General features: G+C 53.4%; 1 protein-coding gene and 1 non-coding gene across 2 annotated transcripts; one reads left to right on the top strand and one right to left on the bottom strand.

The window, feature by feature from the left end:
• Positions 1 to 92: 92 nt before the first annotated feature.
• LMF2 (lipase maturation factor 2) lies at positions 93 to 4,602 on the top strand. The gene is made up of 14 exons (XM_065924540.1): positions 93 to 236; positions 635 to 888; positions 1,013 to 1,041; positions 1,183 to 1,400; positions 1,476 to 1,654; positions 2,108 to 2,249; positions 2,387 to 2,521; positions 2,592 to 2,697; positions 2,768 to 2,864; positions 2,947 to 3,129; positions 3,235 to 3,403; positions 3,504 to 3,615; positions 3,687 to 3,783; positions 3,877 to 4,602. The coding sequence occupies exons 1-14, from the start codon at positions 143 to 145 to the stop codon at positions 4,165 to 4,167; spliced, it is 2,106 nt and encodes a 701-aa protein (XP_065780612.1). The 5' UTR covers positions 93 to 142; the 3' UTR covers positions 4,168 to 4,602.
• Positions 4,603 to 11,358: 6,756 nt separating this feature from the next.
• On the bottom strand, positions 11,359 to 11,465 carry LOC136156714 (U6 spliceosomal RNA). The gene has a single exon (XR_010661200.1). It is a non-coding gene; the product is annotated as a U6 spliceosomal RNA (small nuclear RNA).
• Between the last annotated feature and the right edge of the window lie 225 nt (positions 11,466 to 11,690).

Raw genomic sequence — 11,690 nt, 5'->3', positions numbered from 1 at the left:
GAGGGGCAGGGTGGGGCTTGCCGCTGCCGCCGGCGAGGGGACGCGGCCGCGAGGGGGCGGGGCCGGCGCGGGGGCGGGGCCGGCGCGGAGGGGCGGGGCCAGGCGGACCCGGGAATCGCGTCCAGCCCGCCGCGTAGCGGACATGGCGGGCTCCCGGCTCCCACGGCAGCTCTTTCTCCAGGGCGTGGCCGCCGTCTTCATGTTCGCCTTCGCGTCCCTTTACACGCAGATCCCGGGTGAGGGCGCCGAGAGCGCGGTGCCACCGGGCGGGACCCCTCCCCACCAACCCGGGTCCTGTGACCCCCTCATCTCCCCACCCGACACACCGCTGTGTAGGGGCGGTGAGGTCCAGGCCCGGATGCATGGGGTCGGGGGCTGCGGTTTGTGTCCTGCGAGCCGCGGGGGTGTGGGCCGTGGGCGGGCGTGCAGGGGTCATTTTCAGCACGGTTCTGGGTTCTGACCTCGGCGCGAGGGTCTGGAGGGTCTGCAGGCCCTGACCTGTCTGGAGGGAGAATCTGCTGGTCCCGACCTGGGTTAGGGAGGGCAGATCCGCAGGCCCTGGCTGGGGGATGGGGGGGGGTGTCTCGTCTCCGCGAGCTGTGTCCAGGGCCTGCCCTGATGTGCCCTTCCACAGGCCTGTACGGCCCCGAGGGCATACTGCCTGCCCGGAGGACACTGCGGCCCCAGGGAAAGGGCCGCTGGCAGCAACTGTGGGAGACCCCCACGCTGCTGTGGGAGGCGCCGCTTCTGGGACTGGACACTGCCCAGGGCCTGGAGTTACTGAGCCTGCTGGGCACCCTGCTGGCCCTGGGTGCCCTGCTGACGCGCCAGCTGCGCCACCTGCTCGTGTACCTGCTGCTCTGGGCCACCTACCTGTCTGTCTACCAGGCAAGTGGGGGCTGTGCCACTGGGACCCTTGCCTCCAGCTCCCTCCAGGCCCTCCCGCCCTCTCCCCAGCCCATGCCCCTGCAGACTCACAGCCCGTGCTTCCTGACTGCCCTTCTCCCTGCAGGTGGGCCAGGTGTTTCTTTATTTCCAGTGGTGAGTGATTGTTGGGTCTGGGCTACAGAAGGTTGGGTGGGTGAGATGGGGTGGGATGTGTTTCTCTCTCCCAGGAGGACCCCCTTAGGGGAGCAGCCTTGATGGGGAGGAGGGCCTCTGTGCTATTTTTTCTCCCCATAGGGATTCCCTGCTGCTGGAAACTGGCTTCCTGGCTGTGCTGGTGGCCCCTCTGGGGCTTCCCCCCAACCACAAGCAGGCCCCCCAGGGCAGGCCAGGAGGGGTCTCCCCCCATGAAGGCCTTCCCTTCTGGCTCGTGCGCTGGCTGCTGTTCCGCCTCATGTTTGCCTCGGGTGTGGTCAAGCTGACTAGCCGTTGCCCCGCATGGTGGGGGCTCACTGGTGAGGGTCCCTGCCTGGACATGGGGCAGTGTTGGGGGCTCTGCCCATCCCTGACCACCTGCCTGTCCCCTGCAGCCCTCACCTACCACTATGAGACTCAGTGCCTGCCCACGCCGGCCGCCTGGTTTGCCCATCACCTGCCCGTCTGGCTGCACAAGCTCAGTGTGGTGGCCACCTTCCTCATCGAGATTGCGGTGCCACCTCTGTTCTTCGCTCCTGTTCGCCGCCTGCGGTTGGCTGCATTCTACTCCCAGGTGGGTGGGGTCCTTAGCCATCAGAAAGACAAGCAGGACGTGGCCTTGCTCTGCACTGCCCAGAGGGCCCCACTGGGGATGGGTGTCTGCTGCTGGGCAGTCAGGAGGGCCTTGTGGGCAGAGGAGCTCGTTAGCCTGGGGTGTGAAGGTGTGCCTGCGCGGTGGGGCTCCAGCGTCATGGAGGACGTCCGTCCTGGGTCAGCATGGGTGGCTAAGGAAGGGCTGCGTGAGGCAGGCCAAGCTTGGGTTTTCTCCAGGTGCTGGTGGGAGCCATCGAGGGGGTAAGCCAAGGCAGGGGAAGTTGAGTGGGAGAACAGAGGCCAGGGGATGACTCGGAGAACACAGGGGCCTGCAGGAGAGCTCAGTGGGGGAGATGTGGAGGGGCCTGGAAGCAGGCTCCGAAGGGCCCGGGAAGGGGGCGGCCCCCGTGAGCTGAGTCCAGACCCTCTCCAGGTCTTGCTGCAAGTCCTGATTATCATCACTGGCAATTATAACTTCTTCAACCTGCTCACCCTGGTGCTCACCACCGCCCTCCTGGATGACACACACCTGGCTGCTAAGTCTAGCACCAGCCGCCGCAAGAGGACGCCCAGCTGTGAGTGTCTGCCTGCCCCAGGCAGTCAGCTGTCCTTACCCCTGCTGCCTGCCAAATGACCTAGCTCTACCCCAGCCCCCAGGCCATAGACCCTCCAGCCCTGCTCCCAGCCGACCCATGACTGTCTTGGTCTGCAGCCTGGCCCAAGGCCCTGCTGGCCGTGCTGACCCTGCTGCTGGAGTTGGCTGTCTACGGGCTGCTGACCTATGGCGTGGTGCACTGCTTCGGCCTGGAGGTGGACTGGGAGCAGCACGTCGTTCGCTCCAGAACCAGTGAGTGCCAGCCGGGGGCTCAGAGAGTAGAGGCTGAACCATCCCTCCTCACACCTCTTTCCTTCCGCAGACTTCACCTTCCACCAGTTCTCCCAGTGGCTGAAGACGGTGACCCTCCCCACCATGTGGCTGGGCGCGGCCTCTCTGGCCTGGGAACTGCTGACCGCCCTCTGGAGGTTTGTGGTGCCAGAGGGTGGGTGGAGCTGTGCAGGGCGGACCCAACTGCATTTCTGTTCTCCGCCCCAGGTGGGTGCAGGTGCGAGGGTTGCTGCAGAAGCTCTGTGCTGCCGTCCAGCTGTCCATTTTTGGCACCGCCACGGTGGCTTTGTTCATGATCAGCCTGGTAGGTAGTGCTTTGGGGCTGGGGTCGGGAGTCAGGGGAGGGCTGGAAGGTCATTGCTGAGCCTCTGCCTGCCTGCCTCCAGGTGCCCTACTCCTACATGGAGCCCTCGAGCCATGGGCGCCTCTGGACTGGGGCCCACCGCCTGTTTGGCACTGTGGAGCACCTGCAGCTGGCCAACTCATATGGCCTTTTCCGCCGAATGACTGGCCTGGGTGGGCGGCCGGAGGTGGTGCTGGAGGGCAGCTATGATGGGCTCCAGTGGACGGTGAGGGCTCCCTCAGGCCCCTGCCCGGGGTGCCTGGCAACCCCACAGGCCTGGGTGGGGAGAGAAGGGGGAGCCAGCCGTGCTGAAGGGGACTCTGCCCGGCAGGAGATCGAATTCATGTACAAACCCGGGAACCTGAGCCGGCCGCCCCCGATCGTGGTGCCCCACCAGCCGCGCCTTGACTGGCAGATGTGGTTCGCGGCCCTGGGCCCCCACACGCACAGTCCCTGGTTCACCAGCCTGGTGCTCCGCCTGCTGCAGGGCAAGGAGCCTGGTGAGGCTGGGTGGAGGGGCGGGGCCTGTGGGGCGTCTGGGGGACCTTCTGGGGGGCCTCGGGGCAGGCGGATGTTGAGGTCTTCCCCCTGTGCCCTCAGTGATCCGCCTCATCCAGAACCACACGCCCGGTTACCCCTTCCACAAGCAGCCGCCCACATATGTGCGGGCCCAGCGCTACAAGTACTGGTTCTCGCATCCTTGGGAGCAAGGGTGAGTCTGGGTGCCAGGAGCGGTGCGGGGTCTGCGAGCTGGCCCCACCTGAACCCCCCATGCTGTTGCAGCCAGTGGTGGCGACGCCAATGGGTAGAAGAATTCTTCCCATCCGTGTCCCTGGGGGACCCAACACTGGATATGCTGCTCAGGCAGTTTGGCCTGCAGGTAGGAAGGAGTCAGGCAGGCAGGGGTAGGTGGCAGGGGTGACCCCGGCTCACAGGGACGACCCCCCGGACCCTCCTCCATCCTGTCCCGCAGGACAGAAGCCCGCCCCGGGCCCGCGGCTCCAGCAACACCCTGACCGAGGTCCTCCACTGGGTACGGAAACAGCTGTCTCCCCTGGAGGCCCCCACCCTGCTCTGGGGGCTCCTCGGGGCTGTGGGGGCCATCAAGGTCATGCAGGCCCTGCTGGGCCCGCAGGCCCTGCCTCGGACCAAGGAGGAGAAGCACAAGCCAGCCTCCCAGGAGGACTCGGTAGCCGCCAGCAAGCAAGCTTCCCCAGCCCCCAACATCAGCAGCAGCTCCCAGACCCCCCGGCGGAAAAAGTAGCCGTGGTCTGACAGCCACGTGTCCTGAGAGGGTCGGTCGCGCTAGCCTCTGGCTCTCTGCCGCAGGACGGCCCAGCCACCGTGCCTTAGCCAGCTGCCACGCAGATGCAGGTCAGGGCGCTGGCCTGTGGGGGGCGCTAGCCCTTCTGCTTCAAGGGCATCCCCCCTACCCCCACAACGTACCGTCCCAGGCCTGCTCCACGGCCCAGGAGGCCCGTCTGTGACCTGGCCCAGGGTTCATCCCCAGACATGGTAATCGGGAGCTGTTGCCCTCTGCCCCCACTGCAGGGGTCCAAGTCTGAGGCTCCGACCCCAGCTCCTGCCCCCGGGGTGGGGGTGGGGTGGGGGGTGAGGCTGACCTGCTGTGGAGGAGGAAAGACACCGCCAGGTCTGCTCTGCAGCAGCCTGTCTGGGCATCCAGATCAGTGAACCAATAAAGACAATTGTGTCTGACCACGTTCCTGCCGCTTCCTTCCCGTGGGGAAGCCTGAGGGCAGTTGGCCTTCTCTGCCTCTGATGGTGGACACAGCCCACATACAGTCCGGCTAATTGCCGACCAGGCTTCCTAGGTGCCTTCTCGGTCTAGTCCTCAATGTTCCCATCTGTAAAATGGACACGAGGGCCTGGCCTGGCGCTGCCTGAGTCTCAGTCCAGCACAGCCTGGCTGACCTGTTAGCTCTGTGTCAAGGCTATGAGGTCAGTACTGCAATGTGGGCCCTGAGGCCATCTGAAGGTCGAAGAGTTGCCCAGAACACTGGCCCTCCCTGCTCTCCTACTCCCCCTTCCTTATCTCGGGAGAAGTGAAGGGTCCGCACGCTGCATCTTGCTTAGACTGCGATGGAGGAGAGGGGAGGTGGGCAAGGCCAGTGTGGACGCCCCATCAGGGAGCTTGTCCGGCCTCTGGCTGAGAGAAATGGGGTGTGGGTGGGGAGAGGAAGGGGGAGCAGAGGCCCTGGACCAGGGGCAGGAGAGGAGCACGCCTCTGACCACTTCCAGGAGCAGGCGTTGAGGTACTGCTGCCTGGGTGTCTGGACCTGGCTCATCAGCAGGAGGCCACCGCCTCCCTGCGCGCGGCTCCGTCCTCAGCCGCTGCCCCTCACGCTGTCACCTCCCAGACCTCCAGGCAGCCCCCCAGTGTGCCCAGCCTCTCCCCCCAAGTGCCTGGGTTCCCCTCCAGCTGACCCAAGTAGACAGCGCTCCACGCTCAGCCTGTGCACACAGTCACACGGGCGTAAGGGGCCCTGTAGCCTGAGCCTTCGGGTGCTCTCAGACATGACGAATGTCTATACGTGATCTATACGTGAGCTTGGCTTCAGAGTGTTCAGCCCTGTATATCAGCTTCCATGTCTGTGGACTCAACCAACCTTGCTCAGATTGAAAAAAAAAGCATTCCAGAAAGTTCCAAGAGGGGAAGCTTGAATTTGCTGCACAATCGGCAACTGTCTACGTAGCATCTTCCTGGTACTAAGTATAAGTAATCTAGAGATGAGTTAGAATACACGGGAGGGTGAGTGTAGAGGTGACAGAGTACGTGGGGGGGTGAGTGTAGGTTATGAAAATCCCTACCATCAGGGAACCACTATAGTGGTTCCTGGAAGCAATCCCCCTTGGAGAGAGGGGTGACTGTAATATATTACAACTTAAAGACCTATTGCTTTTCTTAGGCTTTTAAGCTCAGTGTATGAATCTCTTTTGCAGGGGTTTCTTTGTGTTCCGTAACAGCTTTGAGATGCAATTCACATGCCATACGGTTCACCCGCTTAAAGGGCACAGTTCAGTGGCTCTCAGTAGATTGACAGACTTGCGCATGCATCACCATAGTCAGAACCGTTTATCATCTCAAGAAGAAACCCCATTCTGCTAAGATAGCATCTTCCGACCCCCCTTGCCATGACGTAAAACACCACTAATCTACTTTTTGTCTTCATGAGTGAAATTGTTAGTTGCTTAGTTGTGTCTGATTCTTTGAGACTCCATGTACTGTAGCCCACCAGGTTCCTCTGTCCCTGGAATTCTCCAAGCTAGAAGACGAGTGGGTTGCCATGCCGTTCTCCAGGGGATCTTGCCAACCAAGGGATTGAACTTGGATCTCCTGCATTTCAGGCAGATTCTTTACTGTCTGAGTCACCTGGGAAACCCTCTTTTCTTCATCAGTTCACTTGCTCAGTTGTATCCAACTGGTTGCGACCCCATGGACTGCAGCACGCCAGGCTTCCCTGTCCACCACCAACTCCTGGAACCTGCTCAAACTTGTCCATCAAGTCAGTGATTCTGTCCAACCGTCTCAATTCTCTGTCGACCCTTTCTCCTCCTGCCTTCTATCTTTGCCAGCGTCAGGGTCTTTTCTAATGAGTCAGTTCTTCACATCAGGTGGCCAAAGTACTGGAGCTTCAGCTTCAGCATCCATCCTTCCAATGAATATTCAGGACTGATTTCCCTTAGGATTGATTGGTTTGATCTCCTTGCAGACTCCTTTGGACTCTCAAGAGTCTTCTCCAACACCACAGTTTAAAAGCATCAATTCTTTGGTGCTCAGTTGTCTTTATGATCTAACTCTCACATTCATACATGACTACTGGAAAAATCATGACTTCAACTATAATGACCTTTGTCGGCAAAGTAACGTCTCTGCTTTATAATGCTGTCTAGGTTTATCAGCATTTCTTCCAAGGAGCAAGTGTCTTTTAATTTCATGGCTGCAGTGATTTCATCTGCAGTGATTTCAGAGCCCAAGAAAATAAAGTCTGTCACTGTTTCCATTATTTCCCCATCTATTGCCATGAAGTGATGGGAATGGATGCCATGATCTTAGTTTTCTGAATGTTGAGCTTTAAGCCAACTTTTTCAGTCTCCTCTTTCCCTTTCATCAAGAGGCTCTTTAGTTCCTCTTTGCTTTCTGCCATAAGGGTGATGTCATCTGTTTATCTGAGGTTATTGATGTTTCTCCCTGCAATCTTGATTCCAACTTGTGGTTCATCCAGCCCAACTTTTTGCATGGTGTACTCTGCATTTGTTAAATAAGCAGGGTGACAATATGCAGCCGTGCTGTGCTCCTTTCCCAACTTGGAACCAGTCTGTTGTTTCATGTTCTGTTCTAACTGTTGCTTCCTGACCTGCATACAGATTTATCAGGAGGCAGGTAAGATGGTCTGGTATTCCCATCTCTTCAAGAATGTTCCATAGTTTGTTGTGATCCACAGTCAGAAGTTTCAGCATAGTCAATAAAGCAGAAGTAGATGTTTTTCTGGAACTCTCTTGCTTTTTCTGTGATCCAACGGATGTTGGCAATTTGATCTCCCTTTTTTAAATCCAGCTTGAACATCTGGAAGATCTTGGGTCATGTACTGTTGAAGCCTAGCTTGGAGAATTTTGAACATTACTTTGCTAACATGTGAAATGAGTGCAACTGGGCAGTAGTTTGAGCATTCTTTGGCATTGCCTTTCTTTGGGATTGAAATGAAAACTGACCTTTTCCAGTCCTGTGACCACTGCTGAGTTTTCCAAATTTGCTGGCCTATTGAGTGCAGCACTTTCACAGCATCATCTTTCAGGATTTGAAATGGCTCAACTGGAATTCCATCACCTCCACTAGTTTTGTTCGCAGTGATGCTTCCTAAGGCCCACTTGACTTCTCATTCCAGGATGTCTGGCTCTAGGTGAGTGATCACACCACCGTGGTTATCTGGGTCATGATCTTTTTGTGTAGTTCATCTGTGTATTCTTGCCACCTCCTCTTAATATTTTCTGCTTCTGTTAGGTACATATCATTTCTGTCCTTTATTGAGCCCATCTTTGCATGAAATGTTCCCTTGGTATTTCTAATTTTCTTGAAGAGGCCTCTAGTTTTTCCCATCCTGTTGTTTTCCTCTGTTTCTTTGCTTTGATCATTTAGGAAAACGTTCTTATTTCTCCTTGGTACTCTTTGGAACTCTGCATTCAGAATGGTATATCTTTCCTTTTCTCCTTTGCCTTTCACCTCTCTTCTTTTCTCAGCTATTTGTAAGGCCTCCTCAGAGAATCATTTTGCCCTTTTTGCGTTTCTTTCTCTTGGGGATGGTTTTGGTCACCACCTCCTATACAATGTTACAAACCTCTGCCCATAGTTCTTCAGGCACTGTATCAGATCTAATCCCTTGAACCTATTTGTCACTTCCACTGTATAATTGTAAGGGATTTGATTTAGGTCATACCTGAATGGCCTAGTGGTTCTCCCTACTTTCTTCAATTTAAGTCTGAATTAATAAGGAGTTCATGATCTGAACCACGGTCAGCTCCTGGTCTTGTTTTTGCTGACTGTATAGAGCTTCTCCATCTTTGGCTGCAAAGAATATAATCAGTTTGATTTTGGCATTGACCATCTGGTGATGTCCATGTGTAGAGTCTTCTCTTGTGTTTTTGGAAGAGGGTGTTTACTATGACCAGTGTGTTTTCTTGGCAAAAGAGAACATTTGTGTGAGGCTGCCAGGGTTAATACCATGACAGGCAGCCTGGAGCTAAGTTTTAGCTTCCCCCGAAATGGTAAGATTCCCTACCCCCATCAGGTAACCTGGAGCCAGCCAATCAATATGCACCCAGTAAGAAACAAAGGGAGAGCTGAAAAGCCCGCGAACGCCCAGGTTTGAAAAAGCCCGGGAAAGTCTGTACCAATAGAATTGCTTTGCAGTAACCAATCCGCTTAAGCCAGCTACTAATTGCTTATGCATATCTTATAAATTTGCTAACAGCTTGGGCTCGGGGCTTTTCTGACCCTGCACCACTGTGATGGGTGAGGCAGAAGGCCCTGGCTCGAGTCAGTAATAAACTTCCCTTTTTTGCGAGTTGCATTGTCTTGGAAGCCTTCTCTCTTCCCGCTCGGGGATTCGGACATCGGGCATAACAATTTGTATCTTTGCCCTGCTTCATTTTGTACTCCAAGGCCAACTTGCCTGTTACTCCCCGTGTCTCTTGACTTTCTACTTTTGCATTCCAGTCCACTATGATGAAAAGGACATCTTTTTTTGATGTTAGTCCTGGAAGGTCTTGTAGGTCTTCATAGAACCATTCAACTTCAGCTTCAGCATTAGTGGTTGGGGCATAGACTTGAATTACTGTGATACTGAATGGTTTGCCTTGGAAACAAACAGATCATTCTGTCGTTTTTGAGATTGCACCCAAGTACTGCATTTTAGACTCTCTTGTTGTTGAGTATGAGGGCTATTCCAATTCTTCTAAGGGATTCTTGCCCACAGTAGTAAATATAATGGTCATCTGAATTAAATTTGCCCGTTCTGGTCCATTTTAGTTCACTGATTCCTAAAATGTCAGTGTTCACTCTTTACGTCTCCTGTTCGACCACTTCTAATTTACCTTGATTTATGGACCTAACATTCCAGGTTCCTATGCGGCATTGTTCTCTACAGCATTGCTCTTCACTCCCATCACCAGCCACACCCACAGCTGGGCATTGTTTCTGCTCTGGCTCAGCCTTTCATTCTTTCTGGAGTTATTTCTCCATTCTTCTCCAGTAGCATATTGGGCACCTACTGACCAGGGGAGTTAATCTTTCAGTGTCTTATCTTTTTGCCTTTTCATACTGTTCATTGGGTTCTCAAGGCAAGAATCCTGAAGTGGTTTGCCATTCCCTTCTCCAGTGGACCACGTTTTGTCTTCATGGAGTTAGCTATTCTGGAACATCACGTAAATAGAATCATACAGTTTATACCCTTACGTGTCTGGCTTCTTTCACTTAGCATAATATTTTCAAGGTATATCCATATAGTAGCCTGTGGCAGAATGACATTCCTTCTTGTGGCTGAATAATACGCCATTGTGTGTTTATGCCACATTGTGTTTATCCATTGACCCATCAGTAAACATTCTGTGTTGATCTCACATTTTGGCTGTTGTGAGTAACGTTGCTGTGAGCATGAGTGCACAAACATCTGTGTGAGCCCCTGCTTTCAGTCCTTAGGGTGTATACCTGGAAATGGAGTTGCAGAAACACATGAGGGTTCACATTCTGAGGAACCACCAGACTTTTATCACAGAAGCTGCACCTTGTAAATTTTATATTTCCTCCAGCAATGTACCAGAGTTCCAGTTCCTTCACATCGTCACTAATGCTTAGTTTTTTTCCCTTCTTTAATAAAAGCCATCCTGGTGGGTAAGAAATGCAAATACTATCTCACTGTGATTTTCATTTGCATAAGAAAAGTGAAGTCACTCAGTCAGGTCCAACTCTCTGCAACCCTGTGGACTGTAGCCTGCCAGGCTTCTCCATCCATGGGATTTTCCAGGCAAGAATACTGGAATGGGTTGCCATTTTTTTCCCCAGAGGATCTTTGCTTTTGCCTAATAGGACTTCCCTATTAGGCTCAGATGGTAAAGAATCTATCTGCAATGCAGAAGACCAGGGTTCAATTCCTTGGTTTGGAAGATCACTTGGAGAAGGGAATGGCTACCCCTTCCAGTATTCTTTTTTTTTTAATTAAACTGAAACTACTTTTATTAAATATTTCATATCGCATTCCATACAACAAATCAAAGAGCTCATACCAGTATAGGATATTCTTATGTATAAGTATAGCATTTACTTATTTTCTTTTTTTTTTTTGGTCTACTAAGAGAGTTTTTATTTATTTTTTATATATTTTTTCCATTTATTTTTGTTCGTTGGAGGCTAATTACTTAACAATATTGTAGTGGTTTTTGCCATACATTGACATGAATCAGCCATGGATTTACATGTGCTCCCCATCCCGATCCCCCCTCCCGCCTCCCTCTCCATCCCATCCCTCTGGGTCATTCCAGTGCATCAGCCCTGAGCACTTGTCTCATACATCCAACCTGGGCTGGTGATCTGTTTCACCCTTGATGGTATACTTGTTTCAATGCTGTTCTCTGAGATCATCCCACCCTCACCTTCTCCCGCAGAGTCCCAAAGTCTGTTCTGTACATCTGTGTCTCTTTTTCTGTTTTGCATATAGGGTTATCGTTACCATCTTTTTAAATTCCATATATATGCGTTAGTATACTGTATTGATCTTTATCTTTCTGGCTTATTTCACTCTGTATAATGGGCTGCAGTTTCATCCATCTCATTAGAACTGATTCAAATGAATTCTTTTTAATGGCTAAGTAATATTCCATAGTGTATATATACCACAGCTTTCTTATCCATTCGTCTGCTGATGGGCATCTAGGTTGCTTCCATAAAAATATGGAACGCTTCACGAATTTGCATGGCATCCTTGCGCAGGAGCCATGCTGATCTTCTCTGCATCGTTCCAGTTTTAGTATATGAGCTGCCGAGGCGAGCACCTGCTCCAGTGTTCCTGCCTGGAGAATCCCATGGACAGAGGAGCCTGGTGGGCTACATCAGACACAGCTGCAACCAACGCTTCTGCTACTACCAGTGGCTAATGAAAGTGAACGTGAAGTCCCTCAGTCGTGTGTGTGGCTAATGATGTTGAGCATATTTTCATGTCTTGCCATTTGTATGTCCTCTTTGCAGAACTGTCTACCCAAGTCCTTTGCCCCCTTTTT

The sequence above is a fragment of the Muntiacus reevesi genome, chromosome 1 (genome assembly GCF_963930625.1).
Source record: "Muntiacus reevesi chromosome 1, mMunRee1.1, whole genome shotgun sequence".
Taxonomy (NCBI): Eukaryota; Metazoa; Chordata; class Mammalia; order Artiodactyla; family Cervidae; genus Muntiacus; species Muntiacus reevesi.
This window is presented reverse-complemented; position numbering and strand designations above follow the sequence as displayed.

Excerpts from the sequence above, each read along its gene's own strand:
- LMF2 (XM_065924540.1), top strand. The coding sequence starts at position 143 with ATGGCGGGCTCCCGGCTCCCACGGCAGCTCTTTCTCCAGGGCGTGGCC. Across the intron at positions 1,401-1,475 it reads CGCATGGTGGGGGCTCACTG|CCCTCACCTACCACTATGAG; the intron begins GTGAGGGTCCCT and ends TGTCCCCTGCAG. Across the intron at positions 3,404-3,503 it reads GCTGCAGGGCAAGGAGCCTG|TGATCCGCCTCATCCAGAAC; the intron begins GTGAGGCTGGGT and ends CTGTGCCCTCAG.